The sequence below is a fragment of the Felis catus genome, chromosome F1 (genome assembly GCF_018350175.1).
Source record: "Felis catus isolate Fca126 chromosome F1, F.catus_Fca126_mat1.0, whole genome shotgun sequence".
Classification (NCBI taxonomy): domain Eukaryota; kingdom Metazoa; phylum Chordata; class Mammalia; order Carnivora; family Felidae; genus Felis; species Felis catus.
Genome location: NC_058384.1, coordinates 67,209,461 through 67,235,151, shown reverse-complemented (window position 1 = coordinate 67,235,151; position 25,691 = coordinate 67,209,461). Strand labels below are relative to the sequence as shown.

General features: G+C 59.8%; 1 protein-coding gene across 5 annotated transcripts; it reads right to left on the bottom strand.

Moving 5' to 3' along the window:
* Positions 1-191: 191 nt before the first annotated feature.
* Positions 192-25,666, bottom strand: SMG5 (SMG5 nonsense mediated mRNA decay factor). 5 transcript variants are annotated; one of them, XM_045049192.1, is made up of 22 exons: positions 25,424-25,666; positions 21,700-21,798; positions 21,065-21,188; positions 20,544-20,662; positions 18,350-18,439; positions 17,304-17,488; positions 16,592-16,670; positions 14,404-14,529; positions 14,264-14,332; positions 13,909-14,177; positions 13,115-13,252; positions 12,403-12,987; positions 10,559-10,734; positions 9,490-9,565; positions 8,732-8,907; positions 7,538-7,696; positions 4,287-4,346; positions 3,573-3,732; positions 3,065-3,155; positions 2,118-2,192; positions 1,658-1,796; positions 192-1,464 (listed from the first exon to the last, which is right to left on the bottom strand). In XM_045049192.1, the coding sequence occupies exons 1-22, from the start codon at positions 25,495-25,497 to the stop codon at positions 1,381-1,383; spliced, it is 3,153 nt and encodes a 1,050-aa protein (XP_044905127.1). In that variant the 5' UTR covers positions 25,498-25,666; the 3' UTR covers positions 192-1,380. The 5 variants fall into 5 exon arrangements, with proteins under 5 accessions (XP_044905127.1, XP_023103360.2, XP_044905128.1 ...); XM_023247592.2 differs by having other exon boundaries at positions 13,909-14,117; positions 25,424-25,665; XM_045049193.1 differs by having other exon boundaries at positions 17,304-17,393; positions 20,544-20,700; positions 25,424-25,664.
* Positions 25,667-25,691: the final 25 nt, after the last annotated feature.

Here is a 25,691-nt window from a genome sequence, read left to right as displayed (position 1 = left end):
GTCGTGATCTCGCCATTGGTGAGTTCAAGCCCCACGTCGGGCTCTGTGCTGACCGCTCGGAGCCTGGAGCCTGCTTCGGAGTCTGTGTCTCCCTCTCTCTCTGCCCCTCCCCCCCCCACTCTCAAAAACAAATAAAAAATATGTATTTAAACTAAAAGAAAGTGTACAGAATGGCACCAGGAGACAGGGAGTGGGCTTCGAGGGGTCTTTATTAAGTGATGCCTTAGTCTCAGTCTCTGCCAGGGACTGGGAATGGGGGTGACCCCACTCCCCCTGGTTGTCCCAGACACGCGGTCTTAGAGGAAGGAGACAAGAAACCCGCTTTCCTCTGAGAACAGCCTGGGAGGCGAGGCTAGTGCTGGGGGAGGCGGCAACAGAGCCAAGACCCCCAGGCCCCCTTGGCCAGCCCCAGGGAAAGGGACCCTAGGGGGTCCTGGCCGGGGCCCCCCCACAACCTGCACTCGACGCTCCGCCCACCGCCCTGAGCTCTTCATGATCTCAGCTCCCACTTCACCTGCCACTGGCCCCGAGAGCCCCGGCTCAGCCCCTCCAGGACAGCGGGCCCCTGACCGGGCAGCTTTAAGGGCCTCGACAGTAAGGGGGCCGGCGGCCTCACACCGCACCCCCTCCTCGCACTGGCATCCCACTCGGCCCCGCACACGCCCACTGGGCGGGTGGGCCCAGAAGCCCTCACTGGCACACAGGCCTGCTCCCTGCCCTGGAACCGGACAGATGGAGAGAAAGCAGACGCGGGGCAACCGGTGGGCGGGCCCCTGTGGCGGCAGGAGGGGCGCAAGCCCTGGCTCTGCTAACGGTGCGGGCAGCTCCAGGCCCCTCTTCTCGAAGAGTCCCCAAGGCTCCAGAGCTGCCCAGCCTGCGCAGAGGGAGAACGGGAGGTCCTTGAGGAGGAAAGGGTCCGCACAGAACCAGTCAGATGTCCGGTGTTACCCAATTCTTCCCCCAGTGCCGGAGGGTCCGCCCCGGCCCCGACCACCCTGCACCGTGAGGAAGAGGGGCCCTGCCGCCCCTCCCCCTCGGAGGTCCACAGACCACTCCCGTGGAACACAGACGCCCGTGCCCGCTGCCTGCCCCCAGGGACAGCAGGGGGCCGAGGCAGAAGGGCGGGCTGGGGGCCCACAGGCCTCTCCTGCTCCAAGCACTTCCCTTGCTTTCCTGACGTCTTGACAACAAGGGGACCCGCCCTCCCAGCCGGCTCCGGGCCCTCCCTGCGGCTCCCGGGCCCTCCCTGCGGCCTCCTTTCTGCGTGCGTGCGTGAGTGAAGTCTGCGTGTGGTGGGGTGACTACAGGTGGCGGTCCTGGCTGCCAGGGAGGGCAGGAGAGATCTGGAGTCAGCCCCGCTGCAGGGCCTGGGGGTCCATCTCAACCAATCTCCTTCCACTGCTTGTAGAAATCCAGAACATTCTTGATGTCCACACTGGCGTGTGCAGCGGCCTGCAGGGCTGCCTGAGGAACGGGAGGGGGGCTGATGGTGGGGGCCTGACCTCCTGAACTCCAGGACCATTCGCAGGGTGGGGGGGAGGGGCGGCAGAAGAGGAAAAAGTACCCGTACAGAGTAGTCGGGGGTGGGGGAGGGGGGTTTCTACTCTGGCACCCCTTCCCCGTTCACCCCCGCCCCCCAGCTCCCCCTGTGACCCACCTGCATAGGGCCTGACAGCGCACTGGGGTCATCCAGTGGGAGGCCCGTGACAATGGTCACCATGCCGCTTGGATCCTCCTCACCTGCCCCCTGGGCCAGGGTCAGCTGTTTGCAGCTGTCCAGGATCTTATAGAGGGTCCTGGTAGGAGGAGGAGGAAGAGGGTCGAGCCCCGCATTAGAAGCTGGACTCCAGGATCACCAGGGCACGGGGGAAGCTGGGGACAGGGAGGGCAACAGGCAGTCAGGGGCAGTGTTTCCGGAAGGTGATGCTAGACGGTGTCCAGCGGGCCCGCGTACACTGAGCAAGGACACCAAGACTCTCAGGGCGACGGGGGGTCTGGGGCTGCAACCGCTTACTCCCTCTGAGGGGACACGAACAGGTGGCCCTGGGCTGGCCTTGCCCAGCGAGCAGCGAGGCAGCAGCGACCGGAGGCCCAGGAGCGCCGGGCTGACGTCTTACCAGGCATCCGCATCCTGCCTCTTCAGCTTGTGCCTCTCGAAGCTCTTTCCCACCTCTTTCTGGCAGCGAATATACCTGGGAAGGAGGCGGCAGAGGGAGGCGGGGGTCAGAGGAGTGGGCGGGCGGGCGCCTCACACAAAGCACCTCATTGTGGCCCCGGGGAGGGGGGGGGGGAGGGGGAGGGGCGCCTCTCCCCCTTCGCAGCTCTGTTCGGAGCCATTTCAAAGCGGCTTCCTGGCGGCTGAGCCCAGCGTGCTTTTCCTCCGATAACACGGAGCGTTCGGTTCCTCCCAGGGGAGGAGCTGGAAGAGGAGAAGCGGCGGATGCTTTTCAAGTCAGGGCTTCTGGAGACCAGGCCCAGACAAGCGGGCTTTGTGCAGCTTCCTGGGCAGGCAGAGGCAGAGGCAGAGGCAGAGGCAGAGGCAGAGGCAGAGGCAGAGGCAGAGGCGGGGGGAGCAGGGGCCGGCCTCTCCCTCTTCCGCACCCGCCGCCTGCTGCTCTTCTGGCCCCAAAGCCCAGAAAGAAGGGCCTGTACCGGACAGAGCGCCGACCCACTGCCACCTGCTCGCCCCGGCACAGCTCGGGCGGGATGTGCGCGGGCCAGAGGAGGCGCTCCCAGCCCGGGAAACTCTGCCACCGGCCCGAGCCTAGAGCAGGAGCGACTCCTGCAGAGGAGCCCGCAGCCTGCAGTCAGAGGTCTGCCCCCATCTCCCTGGTGATGCTCTCTCCCGGCTGCCCCAGAGGCAGACACACTGCAGGTCAGAACGCCCCACGGGGCTCCAGGCCCACTGACCACCCTCCATCCAGTCTCCGGCCTGCCTTCCCGCGCAGTGAGCAGGATTACAAACAAGCGTGTGTCTCACCCAAGGGAGCGAGAGCAAACATGCGTCTGTCGACTGGGAGACCGACACGGGGCTTAAGAGTCACCCTGCCGGGGCCCCACTCACCTGTTTCCTTTTTTAAACTCTGCCTCCAGGTATCGGATCCCATCCCGGGCCCCTGGGTGTTCCTTCTTCAGCAAATCCAAGCCGTCGATCACTGGTGGGGGAGGTGGAGGTGGGGAAGGACAAAACACATGAGCCCGTGCCTTGGTGGCGTGGGGCCCTGCAGGAGGCCATCTGAGCCCGTTCCAGCACGTGCTGCAGGGAAAGCGGGGACTGTGGCTCCTATGGGGCTCCCGGGGCCTTTCAGAGTACAACCTGCGAGCAATGTACCTAGCGATTTACCAAGTGCGTTCACTTAGACTTTTCTGTTTCTCCCAACTGTCTCATAAGTCAGAGTTAAATAGAGATTGTCACACACACTTCACAGCTGAAGAAGACTGAGCTTTAGAAAGGTGGCAGGACTTGACTGAGGCCGCCGTGTGTAACCTGGGCCCCCATGAGGGTCCCTCAATTGTAAACCCAAAGCCTCTCGTGGCCACACTCTGTCCCCCCACCTGCCCACTATGCCTACCTGTCCTCGGGATGATGACAATGAAGCGGCCACTGGTGGCCAACTGGCGGATAACCGGGAGGTGGTGGCAGAGGGCCTGGGTGTCGGGGACGAGGTAGGGAGACATCGCCGACTGGGCCTTGGGCTGCTGCAGGCTCCCTTCTAGCTGAGAGACCTCGAGCTGGGGAGAGAGGCAGAGTGTGGGGCTGCGTGGGCCTGCAGCCTGGGGCAGGCAGGGGGAAATGGAACCCAAGAGGGTTCTTGTGTGGACGGGGGACTCCTTGTACCAAGGGCCTTGGAGAAAAAGGAGACAGAAAGAAGGGTAAGGGAAAGAGAAAGACAAGGAACAGACCGATGAAGGCCGAAAGGGCATTAAGACTCAGTGAGGAAATGAGAAAGGGAAGGTGGTCTGAGAGGTGATCTGGGTCAAAGTAAAGGCCACTATGGAATGGGGAGGCAGAACAAAGCAGGATGGGGGTGGGAGGCATGGATCAGAGCAGGGGTGGGGGTGGGGGAGACAGGAGGACGGGGTGGGGGGGACAGCAGGACGGGGTGGGGGGTGACAGAAGGACGGGGTGGGAGTGCGGGGGACAGGAGGACGGGGTGGGGGTGGGGGTGGGGGGGACAGGAGGACGGGGTGGGGGTGGGGGGGACAGGAGGACGGGGTGGGGGTGGGGGGGACAGGAGGATGGGACAGGAGAACGGGGCAGGAGCACCCGAGCCCTGACCACTCACCTGGAGTCGTAGCTGGGCCATGTCCCGCATCAGCCTGTTCCGACGCGCTTCCTCCTGAGCCTACGAGGCAAAACACCACGTGCTAAGCTCGGGGCCAAGAGCTGGGCCCATAACCCTTTCCGCAGCCATCGAGAGGTTTAAGAGATCATCCAAGAGGCACTGCCAGGGTCGGAAACGGGTGGGGCCTCATACAGAGTCAGCTCTTGCTCCGGGTGGTGAGGGAAAGGGAGGCTTGGGAGAAAATCGGTTTCTCCGGCGGGCAACTTGTGAGCAGACACCCCGGGAGGGAGCAGGACGGCGGCCGGCTGCACGGGACTGTTCATCTCTGCTCCGCCCGACCCTCCCTCCGGGGCTGCCTCCATCACCGCCCACCTGCCAACTTCCCCAAAGCACCAGCTCCAGCCCAGACGGCCCCTTCCTCTCCTCACAACCTGCCGCCCCCAGCTTGGTAACAGGCCACCGCCTGCCCAAGTCAGGAGGCTGAGCTGGCCGTGACTGTTCCTTCCCTCTCTCAGCTCCTGAAGTCACCGCTTTCCAGTCCGGTGACCGCACCTCCTTCGTCACCCCTGCACGACCGCGGTCTAGGCCGGTTCCTCCCGCCCTGCCGAGCACAGCCTCACTGGTCCCCGCCTGCACCCCAATCCACTTTCCCTGCCTACAACCAGGCAGGGAATGCTGCCGGCGCCGTCTGCCCACCGGTGCCGGTGCCCACCGTGGTCCTGACTAAAACCCTCTGATGGCTTTCCTTGGTCTTCCGGAGGATGTCCCAATTCCTTACTGGGGTCTAGAAGATGAGGTTAAGGATGGAGACTTATCTTAAAAGATACTGGGGGGTGGAGGGGGAGCCACTGAAGGCTCTCTGATGAGCAAAGGGGAGTCCTCAGAGCGTGCTTTAAGACATTAACCTCAGTGGGGGGACGGCTGGGTGGCTCAGTCGGCTAAACATCTGACTTCAGCTCAGGTGATGATCTCACAGGTTGTGAGTTCGAGTCCCACATTGGGCCGTCAGTGCAGAGCCTGCTTTGGATCCTCTACCTCTTTCTCTGCCCCTTACCCGCTCGCTCGCTCTCTCTCTCTCTCTCTCTCTCTCTCAAAAACAAACATTTAAAAAAAACACATTAACCTGGAACACACAATCCCATTCCAACCATCGGAATACACGGTTAACACGGATCTGGACAAAGGCAAGTGAGCAACATTCTACAACATAAGCGACCGATACTCTTCAGAACCACCAAGGTCCTGAAAGGAAGACTGAGAAACTGTCACAGACTGCAGCAGAACAAGGAGACGTAAGAACCCAACGTGATGTGGGAGCCCAGAAAAGGAGACAGACATCAGCGGGAGAACTAGTGAAAATGAACGAAATCTACCGTTAACGGTGTCGTCCGGTCCCAACACCCTGTCCTGACAATTACACTACGGTTCCGCGGTACGCACCTACCCCCCCCCCCCCCGCCCCGCAGAGTCCTGCACAACAAAGAACAGCCCCTTGGAGAAACACTGGTGGCGGAAGCGAGGGAGACGCGCAGAGCCTGTGTGATGGCCACCTTCCCACAGGCCCCGTGGGCAGACTGGTGAGAACAGCTAACGCGGTCACCGTAGAAGTCGAGCCCAGGAAATGAACGCTCAGGCTGGAATTGGAATCGGGACGCGCCACGTTCCAGAGGGGGCTGGGGGCGCCTGAGGTGCAGCGCAGGGTGCGGGGGTCCACCCGGGGGCCAGGCAGCTCGGAGAGGCGGGCTTCCGAGCCCCTCGGGGAGACATGGGTCCCTAACCCGGGTCGATGCTGGAGCCTCAGGGCAGAGCCAGTCTGTCTACCCCCAGCCCCGGCTCTGCCTCGGTCGCTCCCTCTCGGCTCACGGTGCCTCCTCGTCCAGGGTAGGAGAGCGCAAGCACGCGCCTCACGGAGCCGCGCCAAGGGCTGACCGAGCGGCCGCAGGCGAAGCGGGCTTTGCACACAGCCCTTGCCACGGCTGGAGGGGAACAGTGTGGCCAGACCACGGTGCCGAGGGAGACACCCCTCAGGGCGCACATCCGCGGCCGAGGCAGGGCCGGGCGCAGCCCCAGCAGGTGATGTGACCTGGTGTCCGGAACCACCCGAGCGGGGCTTCCAGGAACGCCCTCTCCCCTCGGAACAGTCTTTGGGAGCTTCAGGCTAAAGGAAATGCCTACAAAAACTAACATTTTTTAAAGCTGTGTAATTTCCCCAGAATTATTTTTGTAATTCTGTGTTTTCCTCTACAGAACAGTAATAAAAGCCTCAATACGAAAGGTTTGTTTTTAACAGAACGTGCCTGCTTTGAACACAGCGAAGGGAGTTTCTGGGAGCCTATGCCCCTCCCCAGCCAAGCAGAGCATCTGCAGGAACGGGGTGCTCAGAGACGCGGGGAGGCCCGGGGCTGGGGAAAGGAAGGGCACAGGGGAGGGGACTGGCTTGGGACAAGCAGGAGCCCCCAGGCTTTGGCCACGACGCGTGGGCCAAGCTGCAGTGCCAGGCCCTGGCCCCCTCCAGCTCGGGGCAACGCGGGCCTGACTGCAGAACCCCGAAGGTTGGTCACGGAGCATCAGCCAGCCTCACACAGAAAGGACCACCGTGTTCGCCGCTGTAGCCCCAGTGCCTACAGGACCGACTGGGACAGGACGTCTGGCACAGCGCAGACGCTCAGTCAGAATTCGGGGACTGAACTACCCAACGCAGAGGAGGCTGTAACTCCAGGCCTGTCCTACTCTGTGGGGCTGCTGGAGGTGGGAGTGACCCTACACGGCCTCTGGTAGCCAGTCCCCGCCCCCCCCCCCCCCCCCCCCCCGCCCAGGTCCCAGTCTTCATCCCCTAGAGAGGAAGAAGGGTGGGGAGCACCTGCCGGGCACACACCCTGCAGTGGGCAGGGTGCCTGAGACACAAGGCCATCCTGTCCACACAACAGCCCCAGGTCAACCCCGCCGACGCCATGTAACTGCTAGGCAAACAGGCTTAGCAAGGTCAGGTGACGTGCCCAGCTCAGACCCCGAGCAGACAGACGCGGCCCTCGACCCCCAGGCGGTCTGGACACAGGCACCTCTCACTCCCCACCCCCTGGTCCGCCCGCCACTGCCCTCCCTGCACCCCCTCTCCCCGGGCTCGGTGTGCCAACCCCACTCGGCACGCTCTTCCATCCAGGGCACCCCCATCTGTCTGGGCCCCTCGGGCTGGCTTCTCAGTGAGCCTGGTGGGAAGCAGAGCAGGCAGGGAGGGAGGCGGGCCGACTCACCATGCGGATCTGGGCCTGGGCCTGTGGCAACACGCCCTCCTGCTCAGACTGGGCGATGCTGACGAAGATGCCGGCCTCCGCGCTGAACTGCAGGATGCTGCCTTGCAGGCGGGCGACGAAGTGGCCAAAGCTGCGGATGCAGCAGATGCGCACGACCGACTGAGGGGACACGGTGGTGGGGGGAGGGGCTGAGCAGGGCTCTCCAGCCCCACCCCACCCCCGGCCCCTGCCGCCCAGCCCCTCAGCCCACAGGAGCTCCTGGGAAGGGCCTGCATTCTGCGGGGTAGGAGAGGGGAGCACCGAGGCCCAGAGCCTCCGGTGCCAGAACGGGGACTCCTGGGAGAACCAGAACTCCGGTGAAGACGGGAGGCAGGGCACGCTGCACTGGGAGCGAAAAGACCTGGGCACTAATGCCACCTCCCTCCTCAGGACCTCGTGTGTGGCACGAGGGCATTAAGCTACACTGACATTTCCAATCTATTTTTCTGGTGGGCACGACGACTCCTTCCCCTCAGACAAAAACCTTCTCTAGGATCCTAAAACGTAAAAGACTAAAGCCAGGCTTCTCCGGCTGGAGAGAAGCAACCAAGAGGCTCGTGTGTGTGCTGGGAGGCCGGCTCGCCTGGCTTTCCCCAGCTGTCCCCAGATGGCCCCTGCGGTGACGCAGATTCACGGGTGACCGGCCTGGGGCACCTGGGTGGCTCAGTCACTTAAGCGTGCGACTTCAGATCAGGTCATGATCTCGCGGTTCATGAGTTCGAGCCCCTCATCAGGCTCTGCACTGACAGCTCGGAACCTGCCTAGGATTATGTGCCTCCCTCCCTCTGTCCCTCCCCGGCTTGCGCGCCTCTGCGCACACGCGCGCTCTCTCTAACGTTAAGTAAACGTATACGTGTGCGTGTATAAAAAGGGTAGCTGGCCTAGATGAGCAGCACCGTCCCTTCCAGCCCTAACAGTCCCTGTTCCGCCCCCTATAAAAGGTGGATGCAGTGGAGCGAGGCCCGTCCTACAACAACTCGCCTGTAGACGAGCATCCTGCCAAGAAGGAAAGCGAGCCGCGTGGCTCTCCGGAGGAAGCCCTCCCGGCCCGGCCCAGCCCAAGGACACTCTCCCTGCCTGGACGGTAGGGCTGCCTGCTGTGCTGCCAGGTGAGACTAACAACGGAAGCTGTGGCATGAGGAAACCCATCCTCACCTCTTCTAAGGCGCTGAGCAGGGGCCGGTCTGTGTCAAAGTTAAAGCGTCTATGGGCGGCCCGGAGGGGAGGCAGGTTACGAAGGGCCGTGTCCTCTGGGAGCAGCAGGCTAGAGGGCAGGTCAGGCAGTTCACCACCTTCGAGAAGGTCCTGGACCTCGGGACACAGGGCCAGGCCTGGGAGAAAGAAGACATGTGAGACCACCTGCCCTACGGAAGCCCCCGGAGGACGCGGCCCTTCTTCCCCTTGAAAACAGAGAGGTGGACACACAGGGCCATCCGCACGGCTCGGAAAGACCAGAGCCGGTTGGGCGGGGGCACCAATGGCTCGGATGGGGAAGGCTCCCCGACAGCAGGGTGGAAACGAGGAGGGCACGTCTCTCAGGCGAGGCCAGAGGTGGGGAAAGCTGGAAGGCGACAGGAGAGAATGAGCTCTGGAGGTGGAGGTGGAGGCGGAGGCTGACTCAGGGACAGGCACGGGCACCAGCAGCCGGCGCTGCCTCCCAGGCTCCCCTCACTGCTCCCGCCCATCCCCTTGCCTTCCCCGGGGAGCACACTCCCTGGCCGACCGGCAGGGCAGTGTCGGGGGAAACCGGAGACGCAGACACCACAATGGGCGCTGTGTGGCAGGGTGGCCAGGCAGTGAGGCCCATTAACCTCCTTACCCCCAGGCTGGGTTACCAGGAAGGGGGGGATGGGCTTTGTGGGGCCACTGAGGAGGGAGAGGGGAAGGGAGGGTGGTGCCAGGGCCTCACTCACCAGACTCCTGGAGTTCACCGGCAGCTGGCAACAGGTTCAGCAACACAGACAGGCGATTCCACAGGCTCTGAGAGCTCTGGGGGGGAGCGGGACAGGAGCGAGAGGAAAGACTACACCTGGGGTCTGGGGCGATGGCCACAGACCTAGAGGGAGCTGACGGGAAAGTTTACGAGAGAGGCCGGGGACGGGCTCATGGAAGACTTGCAAAATAGGGAGCTGGTCCCATGAGGAATGAAGGGGGCCCATGGGCCCAGCTGAACTTCATCACCAGCTGCAGCTTTCGTGGGCAGGGGCGAGACCACAGGAAGGACCCTCTGGATCTTGGGAGCGGGAAGAGCTCGAGTGCCGGGAAGGCACCTCTCCGAGCCCCCACGTGCCCATTCTGGGGCACCCGTGTGGAGACATGACCCCGCATCCCCGCCTTCACCACACCTCCCTTGATGACCAAGGACGGTGAGTAACCAGCTGCCAGCAGACATAAGCACACACCCAAGGGCGTGCCTGGCCTTGACCCAAGGGCCTTCGCGGTGGAGCGGAGTGCTGCTGTGATAAAACACCTCCGGGCCAAGGCCGCAGGGCCATCGAGGCTCAAGACAGACTGGACCTGAGAAGGCGCCGCTGCCCCGCTGTCCTCCACGGCGCCAGCCTGACACCTGACTCTGCTGCTTCCCCGCCCCAACACCTCCGCCCCTGGATCCTATCTCCGCGGCCCCACTCGGTGTGCTCTCCTCCCTCTGGACTCTGGGACCGGGATCAGAGACCAGTACCCCCCCACCCCCCCCGCCCCAGCATTCATCAAGCCTGATCCCAACCACAGGCATAATGCCCAGCGCTATGGACACAAAGCAGAATAAGCAGCTCTTGCTTTCACCATTCAGAGAATTTGTGTCTCAGCCCAGGCCACAGGCTCTTGAAGCAGAGGTCACATCTAACCCTTTCCCCATAAAAAGCCTAAGGGCCCAGCACAAAGCAGGCGCCTGACGTGCTGGAACCATGTGAGGGGGCCCCTCCGCCCCACCGTGAGCCTGTGCCCCTCCCCCCCACCTCCCCAACACCCCCGGAGCCGCACCTGCGCACACACGACGATGAGCTCCGGGTTGGCCCGCAGCCAGTCCAGGAAGACCTTGACCGCAGGAAGCAGGCCTTCAGCCGCCAGCACCTGCAGCTTCTCCTGGACACTGCGCTCGTTCCGACAGGAGCGCCCGCTGGACTCGCTGCCCTCCGACTCGGAGCCGTCCTCAGAGGCTGTGGCGGGCACAGAGAAGGGGGTGAGCCGCAGGCAGGCGGCATCGGGCTTCAGCCCCAGGGGTGGGGGGCATGCTCGCCCGGACTCTTCGGAAGAATTCTGATGTGACAGATGGGGAATTCACTACACACTCTGCCTCATTTCTCTACACCCGCTAACAGGTTACTTTCAAGCAAGGACCCTGGTGCCTTTTAAAACATGCTCCTTCCTGATCCCGGCAGATTTGTGAAGAGTCCGTAGCTGGTCGCTCGAGCGGTATTTATGAAGGACCTGCTCTGTGCTAGAAAGCAGGGCCGACACTCAGGAGGGGGCCACTGGGGGGGAGCCAAGGCACACAGAACTGAACTACGCAGCCCCCAGCTGTCCACCTGTGCAGGTCAGAGCCCCGGGCAGGCCCCTTCGCCTCCGCACATCAGCCTCCTCGCTTCTCGGATTCATTCCCTCAGTCCCAACCACACACAGGCACAGCGTTAGGTTCCGAGGACACAACAGACCAAGCACAGACTGCCCTGCCCTCAGAGACTCCCAGTCAACAGACGGCCTCACCTGAGTACTAAAGGCCTGGAAACCGTGGAGGGGCGGAGGCTACAGGAGCCCACGGGAGAAAATCTAACCTAACCTTGGAAGAATCCCAGACCAAGCGATTTGAGGGAAAAGCCAGAGGGCAGGTAAGAATTAGCCAAGCAACAGGCTCTGGGCAAGTGGGGGGGAAAGTACGTTTCAACCAAAGGAGCACGGGCCACAGATGCCTAGGGTCAAGGGACAGCACAGGAAGGACAACTCCTCCACCACAAGGGCTGCTGTGAAAATTAAACAAGACAACACCCAGGGCACCTGGGTGGCCCAGTTGGCTAAGTGTCAGACTTCAGTTCGTGATATCGTGGTTCATGGGTTCGAGCCCCGCGTCGGGCTCTGTGCTGACAGGTCAGAGCCCGGAGCCTGCTTCGGATTCTGTCTCCCTCCCTGTCTGCCCCTCCCCCACACTTGCTCACTCTCTCTCAAAAAAAATTTTAAGGGGCGCCTGGGTGGCTCAGTCGGTTAAGCGGCCGACTTCGGCTCAGGTCGTGATTTCACGGTCCATGAGTTCGAGCCCCGCGATGGGCTCTGTGCTGACAGCCTGCTTCGGATTCTGTGTCTCCCTCTCTCTGACCCTCCCCCGTTCATGCTCTGTCTCTGTCTCAAAGGTAAATACACGTTAAAAAAAAATAATAATAAAAAAAATAATAAAACATTGTCTTTTAACAAGACCACACCCGACGACAGTCCAGCCCAGTGCCTGGCAGACAACAGGCTCAGTAAACACTCGCTGTGCCAACTGGGTGCCCCCTGTGCAGGGAAGACCCTAGGAGAGCGGGGTCCCTGGAGCCACCTGCCCCGGTGGGACATGGGCTGGCACCAGGGGGAGATGGCAGCAGTCGTTCGGGGAGCAAAGCCCCACACCCGCAGGGCGGGGGCGGTGGGAGGAGGGGAAGACCACGAACAGGCGGGGCGGCACAGGTGCTGGGAGTGAGGAGCCAGCAGGAGTGCGGAATCCGGGAAAACGCTCCCGGACAGCACCACAGGCAGACGGCCGAAGGCACGGCAGCGAGCGTGGGGATGGAGGCGCTGCGGCGAAGAAGGCGGGGAGGTGTGGACCCGAGCAGGGCGATGACCAGAGGCCCAAATACCTGGCTCCGAGGGCTTGTCTGCATCTCCGTTGACACAGGGCCTGCGGCTGGCCGCGGTGGGGGCTTCGGCAGGGGGCTGGAGGAGCAGGTTGCTGAAGGTGGGGGCCAGTCGGAAGCAGCGCTTGGTCTGGAACATCTGGGTGGACATGGCTTGTAGATTGCTGGCAATGCTGGCCTCGCTGGGGCCCAGTGGGCCATTGAGAGACTCGGGAGCCTCTGACCTGGGCCGAGGGGGCTCCGGGGCTGGGGACCGTGTCCCCTCCTCATCCTCAATATCTTCCAGGTCTGATCGGGACTCTTGGCTGTTCATTTCCGAGTCTGTCTCCGCATCAAAGGCCGTTCCCCCACCTTCCAGACTCTTGTCGGAGCCGCTGTCCGAGCCGTCGCTGGCCCTGGCCGAGTCATGGCTGGAGTCCGACTCAAAACCTTCACTCAGGTCACTGTCATCCCCAGCTCTGGGTGGATGGCGACGGCGGCGGAGGCAGGAGAGGCGGGAGAACTTCCGGCTCTTTCTGACCTCGCCAGCTTGAGGTGCTGCGGGAGGGGGCTCAGGGCCCGGCGCCTCCTCCTTCTCCAAGGGCTCATCTGTGCGGACACAGCAGAGCCCAGAAATTCTAGGCGCTCTCTGGTACCACCTCTAAGCACACCTGTTCCCCCTCCTCGACGCGGCGCCCCCCGCGAACCTTCCCCGGCCACGCCCCCATTCCCGCACCTGTGCCATCACTCTGGAACGCCGGCACCGGGTTCTCGCCCTCCTCCAGCTCAGCCTGTAGCCGTATGTTGACGTGATTGACGAGGTGGGAGAAGAGGGCCAGGGTGAAGGCGATGGCCGCGCTGTACTGCTTGGATCCTAAAGCCAGGGGAGCCAGGCGTTAGGGCCCAGGGCTCCGACGAGCGGGCGCCCGCGGCTCCAATCCCATCTCGTGTTCTCAACCCTTCCAAGGATCCAACTACCCCTCGAAGCCTCCTCTAAGGAAAACAGACTCCTCAGATCTCTGCATTTAGAATGTGCCAGCTCGCTTTGTGCCTCCTCGGGCAAGCATACCCTCTTGTGCCACGCTGTCCTCTCTGGCTCTGATGCCTTCACACCGGCTCCTCCTCGCAGCCCAAGCACCTGCACACCCAGCCCGGCCTCTCCCACCCTCCCAGGCCGGCCCCACACACACCTCTGCCGGGAAGGCCCGCAGAACTGCCTGACTGCCCCCAATAGCAAGGTCTAAACTCGGTCGGCACCCTCAGCTCACTATCCTGCCCTCTCGTCTGCCTGGGTCACGGCCAAGACTGTGTCTGTGGGACTGGAAGGGGTGAAGATACGCAGTTGCCCTCGTTCGTTCACCAGAGCAACTTCAGGGTGGGGTTCCTCGTGCCTCGCGCTCCCACAGCCAAGCAGTGACACAGGTGGCGACGGCACTGCTCACGGGAGGAAGTTCAGGAATAAGGAGCTACGGGAAGAGCACCGAGGACCCCGGATGCCGGGGGGAGAGGGCAGGGCACACAGGGAGTCACCTGCTCTCTTCAAGCTGTGCACACCCATGAGACAGACGATGACCATCTGGAAGATGAGAAGGTCCGGGAGGAAAGCGTAGCCACCCTCGTAGTCCTCCTCGCCCTCGCTGGCCAGGCTGAGGTTGGGTGAGGAGGGCAGGTAGAAGAGGCACAGGTTGAAGTCCTCCAGGACCGACTGGCAGAGGGATGTGAGCTCCGCGTCCACCGGGCTGCGGAAGGGCAGGAGCGGCAGGGAGGTCAGAGATGCGGCCTGGGGCGGGCACCAAGAGCTGGGGACACAAGGGAGACTTCGGAGAGAGCCGCCCCGCCGAGGGCTGGCAGGATGCGCTCCGTGTGCAGGCCCTCTTCCACTCACCTGCTTCTGGGCTGCAGGAGGCTTTGCAGGTACATGAAGTTCACCAGCAACCTCTTAATGTCTTTACATCTGGAAGGAGAGGAGCCCCAGGTAGAAGGCCAGCAGCCGCAGGGCCCCTGCGCCCCACAGGCCCTACTCACCGCTTCCTGCTGGGGGAGAGTTTCCGAGTCTCACACTTCTTTAGCTGGTGGTACATTTTGGCAGCCTTGTCATACAACCGCTTGAGATTCCCATAGGCCCCCTCAAAGGACACCTCCGACTGGATGCTGTGGGAGACGCAGAGGGAAGCTACGGGCTCTCGGCGGCGGGGGGAGGGGGGACGGTGCTCCGCTCTGTTTTAGGGAGCAATGCTTCTAGCAGTACAAGCTACCCCCAGCCTCCCCTCCCGCGGACACACTCAGGGTGAAGGCCATCTTTCCAGATAAAATACAGACACGACTTCTAGATCAATCAAAATATAATTAACGCCTTCGCTTCCTCTATATTCACAAACTCAAGTTCATCACCGTCCCTAAGATACCCTTTGTCTTTTTTACAGTATAGAGCACTTAACAGGTAGCAGTCAACAAGTGGCGACCACGTACAAGGGTATTTACACACACAACTAAGTGTCCTTACAACACTCTTCTGAATAGGAGGAGTGTGTACGGAGTGGTCCCCACATGTCAGGCACTGCACCTGACCCTGTCGGCACATACGCACGAGAAGATGGAGCCTGGAAGGACAAGAATGCGGCCAAGGCCACACGGCTAACGCATGGTGGAGAGGAGTCCCCAGCCCAAACCTGTCTCACTACGGCGTCTATGACACCAGCACTATAGTGTTTCTAATGTCTTTCCTGGGGGAAGAAACCTCTTCGTCATAAAGAACAAGGTACAGAAAAGGGTATCTGCTTGTGAGTAAAAGGTAGCCACAAATTTTTTGACCCTCCTTCCATCCACACGTGGGTTTTCTGCCTGCTCCCCTTTAATAGAGGGCCAGGGGGAGAGGACGACGCAATGCAAGTGCTCTGACCCACAGAACACTGTGGAAGTGACTCGGCCAGCTTCCAGGCTCAGGCCATAAAGGACTGACATTCTATTTCCACATCTCTTGGGTCATACTTCACTGTTGGGAGCCCTGAGCTCCCATGTAACACATCTATCTCTCCTCAAGGAAGACCACATGGGGGGGCGGGCAGATGAGCCTCGCTTCAGACCTATCAGCCCCCCAGGTCAGCCGAACACCAGCGACTGATCCTAGACAAGGCCACCAGGGGAAAAGAACCACCCAACTGAGCCCTACCCAAATGCCTGACCCAGGAACGACGAGATGTGCTTAGCACACACAGCAGGGCAGGACCTTAGCGGGCACCTTCCAAACCTGGATGTGCTGGGCTCTCTGGAAATGATTCACCCTAAATCACAACCATGAGTGTGATGAGGGACCAAGGACAAGAGGGCATTCCCTGGAAGGCATGTGAGGCATAGAGAAGATACAATGGAAGGCTACACACCTGATAACTATATTTAAGAACGAATACGGTGGCATCCGTGGGGGTGGGGGGTGGGGGGTGTCCTGCACGGATTCAGAAAAGGAGGCAGGCGCCTCGAGAGCAAATACTCTGTTGATACAAGGGAGAGCTTTCCCGGACCAGGTGAACCAAGGAACGTGGCACGTGGAATTATGAGGCGGGACCATATCTTATACTTTAGTACTTGATCAGCAAAGTTACGAAGACCAGCTTATTCCCTCTGCCTTGAAGCCGGGTTTATATCAGCCTGTCCCGCACGTGACTGGCCGCTCAAGTTTAAGGTGGCCCTGACTAGGCGGCAGCAGGTGAGTCCCAGCCGGTTTATGCCGACGACGGCCCGGTCAGTGGCACCCCCACCTACCCGGCCCCACTCGGGTATGCTGACTCAGCAGACTGCCCACCCGAGTCCAGGCCTCCGAAAACGATGTCCCTGATTCTGAGAGCGGGACGTCAGCACCAGGGAGGCAGCGAGCCACCCTAACCCTAGCCCACCCTGTCATCGGGTCACCTCAAAACACTGAAGAGCTACAGTTCTGCAGTTCTCGTCATCCGTTACTTCGGTAACATTTCACTGACTAGATCGAATTTACTTTCTTCAAGACGGTGGGCAGTGTTCCCGGCTGCCCCAGTTCCTACACATCCAGGTGGACTTGCGAAAAGCAGCAGGGCTGTGTCAGGGCGCCCCTGACAGGAGGGACCCCTCAGTCTCCGCTTCCCCTATTTCAGCCAGGAGCTAGAAAAGGGAGGCGAGAAACCCGAGCAGGAGCAGCACGGACGTGACAGCTGGGCCGGGAGAGGGGCGGGCGAATGCTCACCAACGGAGGTAGCAGTACATAGCTTCCACGTTGTAGTACTTGCTGCCCGCGAGCGTGCCCAGCTGGTTGAAGGGCATTCCTGGAGAGAGAGAGACATCACACGGTCTGCGGACACGATCCGCACCCAGAGCTGCCAGGACCAACGGGTGCCAAGCGGCGGGGTCTCGGGTGACGAGCAGTGGACTCTGCCGCGTCTCCAGGGGATCGCCGATCGCAGACTCCCTTCCTATCAGTCTAGTCCTGCCCGGCCTGGCCTACCGGGGATTTCAGCCCCCGGGGGTGTCACCCCCTCACTGGTGGCCGTGGCTCTCGCAGGGGTGATGGTACGTCACGGAGCCCTCTCCTCTACCCCGGCTCGGTTTCTCACCTCTGAGCTCTCCTGCCTACGGGCTAATGATCCTCACCTCTCCCTATAATGGAGCCTTAGCTCTTAGCTTCTTCTCAGCTGAAGCGGAGTTTCCTCCTCCCACAGAGACCTCGGGGACAGGGAAGCCATCTTCTCGTCCTTCCCCTCTGCCTCCCTCCTTAGATCCAGACTGCATTTCTCTCGAGCGTGCGTTACGAGGGGGACAACGAATAACCGAGGTGAAGTGCGGCGGAACCGAGCGCGGGGGGACCTAGGGAGCCGGCGCGGCCTGCCTGCTGTCTCAACGTGGTCTTCCTCTTGGAAAACGCGGCTGGGTAGGGAGGCCCAAGCGGGGGTGCCACTTACCAATCTGGGGGGCTACTGACAGGGCTTGATAGTAAAATCTCTCAGCTAGCAGCTCGGTGTCTACGCCAGCTAATTCATTCTGATACCGTGCTGCAGGAGAGAGGAGGAAGAAAACTCCGTGATGCCGCGTTTCAGAAAAACGTCCCCTCGTCTGGGAGTCCACTCTGTGCAGCTGTAGTAAGAGCCTGGGAGGAAGATAGCTGAGCTAGGAGGCAGGCTGCTTGGGTCTCTGGCACAATCTTAACTCTGTGTGACCATGAACAAATCGTTCAACTCTCTCTTGCTTGTGGGTAGCTTCGAAATGTAGAGACTATTTGGTGTTGATAACAGGCTCTTGGTTCTCTCTCCCCAAGGAAGGGGACCCACGGCAGATGTAACTGCCTGCAAAGGCCTCTGGTGTTTGGATCCAGAACGCAACCGTCCTGTAACGTCCTGTAACGTCCTGTTACCGTCCTGTAACGTCCAGACCTTCCTACGGACACCTGGTCCGTCTAACACGAAGCAGCTTGCCTCTCCCTGTGCATACTGCTTATCAGAGGTCCAGAAGTGGGCTGGGGCCAAGGAGAGGAGCCTCAGGAAATAAAAGAGAATCCGACAGCCCCCCACCAACAGCCTAATGAGGAACCTTTGGCTGCCAGGACTAGAGACCCAGGGGCCATCAAGCAAGGGAGCACTTTTTCCCTCTGAGAAACATCTGTTGGGCAGGTAGGTCCTCCACGAAGTCTAACTTCTACTCCTCTAGGAGTCCATCAAGAGAAAACTCCAAAGCAGAAAAGCACCGAATTAAAACCTTCCTAACCCACCACTGAAACCAAGTTGCCACTCAGACTTTCTCAAAGTTCATTTGCCTTCTTCCGTGTTCACTGAACCTTTCTGCTAACGGAAAGGCAGCGAAAAGAAAGGAACATCGAATGACTGAAGGAAAGAGTCACAGCGGCCAAACATCCCCCTGCTCTCCCAGCACCTAAAGGGCGGTACCAACAAATGAAGCCACTTGCCGCCTGTCCCGGAGCCCCGAACAGAAAACAAAGAGTTCAGGTTCTTACACAAATCCCCCAGGTACATGAGACATCGGTGGCACGCCATCTGTGCCCAGTCCATCTCCTTCCCTGAGGCAGACACTGGCTTCTTGCATCCTGAAAAAGACAGAGAAACTTAGAAGTGCATCCCCCTGCCTCCTACCTGAGGGGAAACACCTTTCCTAGGTGGAGAAAGGAGATCAGAAACCCACTGCTAGTCTTGAAAAGACTGTGTTACGGGGCACAGAAGACACTCATCCAGGACACAGGTTGACAGAGGCTCGCAGGTAGGAGTCCTTCATGGAAAAACCACAAACCAGAGGAGACAGGCTAGGGTCCCGGACCTAGGACAGTGCCCTGGGGAATGGCTACGTGAAAGGTCATCACAGAAGGCTTCTAGAAAGGACGAAGAGAAGCTCTGGTGTCAGGACAGTCTTGGGTGTCCTGCCTGAGTGGTGAGGGGGACCAAAGCTGAAAGGTCTGGGTACAGACGAGACCCGCCCAGGAAGAATGGCCTGAATGAGGCCAAGGTAAGTGCTCCTGGCTTCCACCTGCGGGGCGGAGGCCCCCCCGAGAAGGCCGCCCACTGGACAGTCCGCCCACGAGGGAGACGGGTGAGCTTGCCTTGCATGAGGACAGGCGTGGCCAGAGCCCCATGTGCTGGGCTCTCATCCCCCCTCCCCCAGCAGCTGTGTAACCTCAGTTCAGAGAGCCTGAGCTCTTTGGGAGGCAGTTTTCTCACGTGACAGGGACCAGTCCGAGCGCTGTTCAGTGTCAACTTCACCGACCCTCCAGCAACCCCATGAGGTGGCCGCTCTCATCACGGAGAGCTGTCACACAGCGGGTAAGCGGCAGAGCCAGGATTCAAAAGGCAGACCGGCTTCAGAGCCCGTCCCCTTGCCCATGCCACCTCGCAGCCACTCTGCTTGCTGTGTGACTCCCACTCTGAAAAGCCCTTCCTAGTGTTTTCTACAGACACCGCTTAGCTGGCTGCATGAGAAAACACTGATGAGAAGGAAAACGGGAGTTTGGGGAACTGATTCTTTGAGGTAAGGGTTCTTCACCTGTTTTTGGACTGTGGACCCCGCTGGCCATCTGGTACAAGGCCTGTGAGGGTGGTCTTAAGTTAGGTTGTTTTGTTTTTATTTTTAAAAGTTTATTCTGTGAGAGAGAGCAAGCAGGGGAGGGGCAGAGAGAGAGGAGGGAGAGAGAGAGAGGAGGGAGAGAGAGAGAGGAGGGAGAGAGAGAGAGGAGGGAGAGAGAGAGAGGAGGGAGAGAGAGAGAATCCCAAACACTGTCGGCTAGGAGCCTGACACAGGGTTTGAACCCGTGAACCACGAGATCATGAACTGAGCCGAAATCAACAGTTGTACGCTTAACGAACTGAGCCACCCAAGTGCCCCTTGTTTCGTTTTTAAATAATGTTTTGTAAATGCACGAAATGCAGTGCTGTGCTTCTGACGGGAGAACACTACCGTGTGGTGGCGGGGTCACAAACCGGGACCCAGAGGGTGCAGCAGGGCAGGGGCAGGGAGGTGAGGAGGAAGGGGCTCAGGGGTGGAGGGGAGGAGTGCCAGAGGGTGGCCAGACTAAAAAGAAAACCGCCAATGAGAGACGGAGGTACAGCACGGCCACCGACCCTGGGGCAGGTGCACGGAGACACGTGCTACCGTGCAGAAGCGTCTGTAATCCCTGGACGTTTCCGAGACCTTCTGTACTTACAAAAACACTGGGAAACAATCTCTGAAGTTAAAAGAAACAGTGCCAGGGGTGCCAGGCTGGCTCAGTCAGTAGAGCGTGCAGCTCTTGATACTGGGGTCCTGAGTTTGAGCCCCATGTTGGGCATAGTAATTACTTAACTACGAACTTTAAAAAAGCAAAGAAAAGAAAAAGAAACAGTGCCAGCCAAACTCAACTGGGAGAAGCCAATAAATGTTATTGTCTTCCAGAGCCAGCCCTGCTCTGGATCATTCCATCCCTCCCTCCGACTACACCTCAGTCTACAGTCCCAGAACAAAAGAAACCCTTCTCTTTCCCGAACATCTTCACCCTACGTCACGCGCTTGCTTGGATGAACCATACTCCCCGAGCCGCGTGCAGGTCTTGCTAGAATCCTCCGGCCCGGCCAGGTCACAAGCTACGCCGACCCGGAAGAGTAAGAAGGCCAGATGCGGAGGCGCGGAATCTTGCTCCTCAAGCCCGCCTTTCAGATTTCACTGACCTATGAGGGGGTCGGTGACGTGGGTCCAGTCGATGCAGCACTGAAGCTCCAGCTGGTAGTGGGACTGGATGTACAGAAGCAGGTGCTGGTAGAAGCCAATCCCGGCTACCAGATGTGTCCTGTAGGCACATTCCAAGGTGCTGCGGCTGTGGATGTGCTGGGCGTCGGGAAAGGGAAGGGGCTGGCTAAGCAAGATGCTCAGAGGACGGTTCCCCCTCCCTAACCCCGTTCCTTCGGGAGGAAGGTAACTTATCTTCTTGGCTCTGAACTGCATCCACACCTCTTCTCGCTCATGAGTGATCCCCACACCCGTAGACCCACTTCTCTGGTCTTCCCATCTGGGATGAGGCTCCTCTCCTCCCCCGATCCGAAGTACCCCTGACCCCCTCCCTCCTTTCTGGCATCTTCTCCGCGGCTCCTCTTTCTCCAGCCATGTCCTGGCCCGCTTCCTAGCTGTCTCTTCCTTTCTTAGCTTCCCTCTTTAGACACATTTCCTCTCAGGACCCAGGACCTCCCCTTACCTTTTTGTTAGTCTTGATAAGCTGAATGACTTCATAGTACACCTTTCTCCACAGCAGCTCCTCAGCCTTCCTCCCATAGTCCACCGGGTGCAGGAACATGAGCTTGACGCAGAGCTCACGCAGCCTGCGGGTACAGAGGAGCACAAGAGACTGACCATCCTGAGCGGAGCAAGGAGGCCTCTGCCAATACCCGGCCGAGAAGTCCCTGTGCCTCCCGAGAGACATCCAGGGTCAGTCTGCATGACCCAGGACAAAGAGCAGTTCTGGGGGGACAGTGGGAGCCCCAGAGGATAGAGGCAGGAACAGTAAGAACTTTAATAGGCTTCTTCTTCCCCTGCACATTTCTCTCCTTTTTTTCTGCCTCTTTACCCCATCTTTCTTTCCTGTCATGGAGCAGCATGGCCAGCCCCCCAGCTCCAATGCCATTCGTATGGCTCCAGTCTGTTAGATGCAGGAGCTTCAGAGAGAACGAGGGGTCCCCATCTCTTCTCTCAGGAAGGCCAGAGTTCACGGCCCGTTATTGTACCACGAGGCCAGGAGGTAAGAGAGAACAGGTGTCTATATGCGACAGAGTTTCAGGCAGAGAGGGGGTAGAGAAACCGTAAGGATCTGCAGTTTTGCAGTCTCCAGCTTACTTGTTCCTCAGGCTAATGTTCTCTGGTTTGAACACTTCTTGATAAGCGGTTTTGTTGCAAAGGATGAGGTCAAGTCGATGCACGGCCTCCACCACAGCCCTGGAGAGAAACACAGGCAGGCAGCCCCTGAGCCATGAACGTGTTCACGCAGGCTGGGGGGCCTCCGATCCTGGAGGAGGAGCTACAGAATTAGGGGAAGTGGGCGGGCTGCAGGCTGAGCAAAACAAGACGAACACAGTCTCCCTCCGAATGTAACAGCTCTCCATCCCAGGGGACGTTTGGCAACAACAGACGTCTCTTATTGTCTCCACTTGCCGCAGGGGTTTGAGGGTGTGGGAGGAGTTGCTACTGACATTTAGTGGGTGCTGCGAGACACCCCACAATGCACAGGACAGCCCACCACAATAACTACCCAGCCCCAAACATCAACAGCGTCAAAGTAGAGAAATCCTGTGATATAAGAAGGTAGACTCTTCTTTTAACATTTATTCATTTTTGAGAGGCAGAGAGAGACAGAGTGTGAGCAGGGGAGGGGGCAGAGAGAGAAAAAGACACAGAATCCAAGCAGGCTCCAGGCTCCCAGCTGTCAGCACAGAGCCTGACATGGGGCTCGAACCCACGGACCTCGAGATCATGACCTGAGCTGAAGTCCGACGCTTAATCAACTGAGACACCCAGGCGCCCTAGGAGGTAGGCTCTCTTAATGCAAAGAGCCTACACTGTGATAGGCAGAAAATCCAGAGTTTGATCCCTGGCTGTGTCTGTCTAACTCTGTAACTTTGGGTAAAGTACCTAACCTCTTTAAGTCTTAGTTGCCACATCCACAAAAATGGAGAGAACAGTAGCAGCTACCTCACAGGGCTGTCAGAATTCAAGGAAAGAATTTATATATGACATTGATATATGGTAAGCATTCAATAAACAATGGAATGAATTAATTATGCAAGGGTTTATTATCTCTGACATAAAAGAAATGCACTCGTAGCATAAAATTCTGTTTTTGAAATAATGGGATATGGGAAAATGGCAGCGGGGGGTGGGGACTGAGCTGTTTAGGTGTAAGGTCTCCTGGATTCTGCTGAAGGAATTCTTTGATATTAGGGTGTAGGCTCTGGGTGCTGGGTAAAATATCTAGCTCGTGTCCCAGTTCTCCCATCTGCAAAATGGAAATAATATCATCACCTACTTTGTGAGAGTTAAATTAGCTACTACACAAAGCACTCAGAACAGTGCCTCATACATGGGAAGTATTCAGTAAGTGTTAGTTTCCATCTTTCCTGCTATAAGGCTAAGGAGGAGACTACAGACCTGAAGACAAAGGAAACTCTACAATGGATGGCTAAGGAGCACCAAAGGGAGGTGTCATCTCTAGAAGGGCGAAACCCAGAGGGTGACGGACAGCCGCCGTGAGAACAGGTGAAATCAGACACAGCTCTGGGCACAAAAGCTACCAAAAAGGGGAGGGTGATGATCCCCCAAACAATCCAAGGTTGTTTCGGAATCCTGAAACATGTGCTCCTGGGCAGGGGAAGTGGGCCACCGCAGGATGGCACGCTGTGCGGGCTCAGGTGGCTCACCACTCACGGCTACCTTGTACAGGGCACGGTGACCGCCAGCACCCAGAGTGGGTGGCACGGTGATCTAGGCCTTCTCACAGGCAAACCTGAGAGCTCAGCATTTCCCCAAACACCCTCTGGGCCTGGAGAGGGGAGCCAAGCCCTGTTAGCCAGCCTGGCCCTTGGTGCCAGGGGTGTGACTTACTCTATGCCAGCCTAGTTCCCCAGGGCGGGGCTTTTTGATGTCAGTGCCGTGCGAGAACGTAGGAAGTGTGCGCATATGTCTTCATGGACAGGCTTCAGAGTTCTCCTTAGATTCTTGATCCAGATAAAAGGTTAATAACCATTACTTTGGGAAGTTCTAACTGCAAATTCCTTTTTTAAAAAGTAATCTCTAGGCCCAACGTGGGGCTCCAACTCCCGACCCCAAGATCAAGAGTTGCACGCTCTACTGACTGAGCCAGCCAGGTGCCCCGAAAAACATCTTTTGTAAAGTCCGTTAACTGGCCTAATTAACTGGTATTTGTGGCCCTTCCAGCATTCCTTCTGCTGCTGCCTCTTCTTCTGAAGGGCTTTAAAACATTTCAGAATTTCATTTCTGTAAGCAGACTGTGGGAATTTCCCGAATTTACTGACGCTCAGAGAGACAGTTTCATAGTCTACCAACACATTTACCTCGGGCACGGCAGTCAGACCTTCCTCCCCCAGCTCCTTCCAACAATCACCGCGGCTTTAATAAAGGACAAAAACAGAGACCTGCTGCCTCACGTTTATTTCCACCCCGCTCGAAGCCAAGAGCGTACAATCCCAGGCAGGGGTACCCAGGGGCACAGATGTAAGGCCACCTGTGCCAACGCATCACCTCAGGTCAGTCCGAGCTGTGAGGGTGGCGGCTCGAGAAAAGAACCAGACCTGACAAGGATCAGGATGACCAGAGCTGTTACCCGAAGCTGGAGACCAGGAAGGAATCTCGCAGGCAGGGCCCACGCTCTGACAGGCAGCGTGACATTCGGCAGCATGACGAGGCACACGTGCCAGCCCCAGCCAAGTCCGCGCTGGCCCTGAGACGGCGGGGGGCAGCCCGCAGTGGGAGCCCGGGGGCCGCTGGATCGGATCACTCTTCTATTTTTGGAGCAGCCTATACTCCCCTGTGCCTCTGCCTGACAAAGCCCCGGCAGGCAGGATGCCCACTCCAGGGAGAAGACAACGTGCTCTGGCCTCTTTCACTGCCAGGAGGGGGCCCCCTGCTCTGAGCGGGGTCTTCTGCAAACACCCCTGTTCTACAGAGCTCAGCCAACAGCCCAAGCCCTACTCCCCACCGGAAAGCACAAAATTCAACTTGGTCTCAAACTTCACCCCATTCTGACCCAGTTCTGGAGCCCACATGATCCGGCTGCACCCCCCCCCCCAAACACACACACCAACGCCCCGCCTCCCCTCCCCCACCCCCAATCCTTGACCCTGGGTGGGAAGACCTCATGCGGGCCTGTTCCCAACAGAGGGACGGGGGCTGGAGGTGTCCTGAGGAGTGCCAGTGGCCCTGTGGAAACCAGAAACCAGGAATGGAAGCTGTCTGGCAAGACACCGTAGTCATGAGGCTGGGAGGAAGCAGAGGACTCAGGATCAGGAGTCCCCGGGTGCCCTGAAATGGGCTCCCATGACCTAAGGACACTCTGGACTCAAAGCCTTTCGTGGCCCGTCCAAGCCAACACAACGAGCCTTCAGTCTCTCCCCCTCTCTTCATTCAAACTCCCCCCAAAATTAGAGCCACGAGGGGCTTCAGAGCGCATCCCACCCCGGCCCGTCCCCTTCAGGAGGCCCAAGGTCACACGGCGAGCGGCGAAGCGCCCGGCCCCGCGGACCGCAGCCCAGGGCTGTCCCCTCCGCGTCCTGCGGGGTTCGGGGCGCCACTCCCTTCCGGGTTTGCTCCGTCTGCGCCCCTCCCTCACCTCCCGACCCGGCCGCCCGCCCGCCGCACAGCCGGGGCCAGCCCGAGGCTCCCGGCCAGGGGCCCAGCCCACGTGCTTCCCCAGGCCGCCCAGCCCCGGCCCCGGCCCGGCCCCGGCGCCCACCCCCGCCCCGGCCCGCACCCGGGCCCCGCCCGCCGCGGCCCCGCCCCCGCGGCGCCCACTTCCCCCGGCGGCCGCACGCACGCCCCGGCCCCTCACCGGTAAAGCCGCTTGGTGTGGAGGACCTTCGCCTCGGGCTCGCTGCTCTCCCCTGGGGGGGGGCCTTGGCTCATGGTGCCCGGGTCCGGGGCGGCTCCCGGTCACAGGCCCCCGCCGCCCGCCGCTACCGTCACCACTGCCGCGTTCGGCCGGAGCCGCAGCCGCCACCGCCGCCGGCCCTGCTCGGCCGCCATCGCTGTGAGGCGGCTGCCCGCGACAGCTCCTCCTCCGCCTGCCAAATCTCGCGATAGTGGCGGCTCAGCGGCGG

Excerpts from the sequence above, each read along its gene's own strand:
- SMG5 (XM_045049192.1), bottom strand. The coding sequence starts at position 25,497 with ATGAGCCAAGGCCCCCCCCCAGGGGAGAGCAGCGAGCCCGAGGCGAAG. Across the intron at positions 14,333-14,403 it reads CTCTCCCCCAGCAGGAAGCG|ATGTAAAGACATTAAGAGGT; the intron begins GTGAGTAGGGCC and ends CTCTCCTTCCAG. Across the intron at positions 9,566-10,558 it reads TCATCGTCGTGTGTGCGCAG|AGCTCTCAGAGCCTGTGGAA; the intron begins GTGCGGCTCCGG and ends GCTCCCCCCCAG.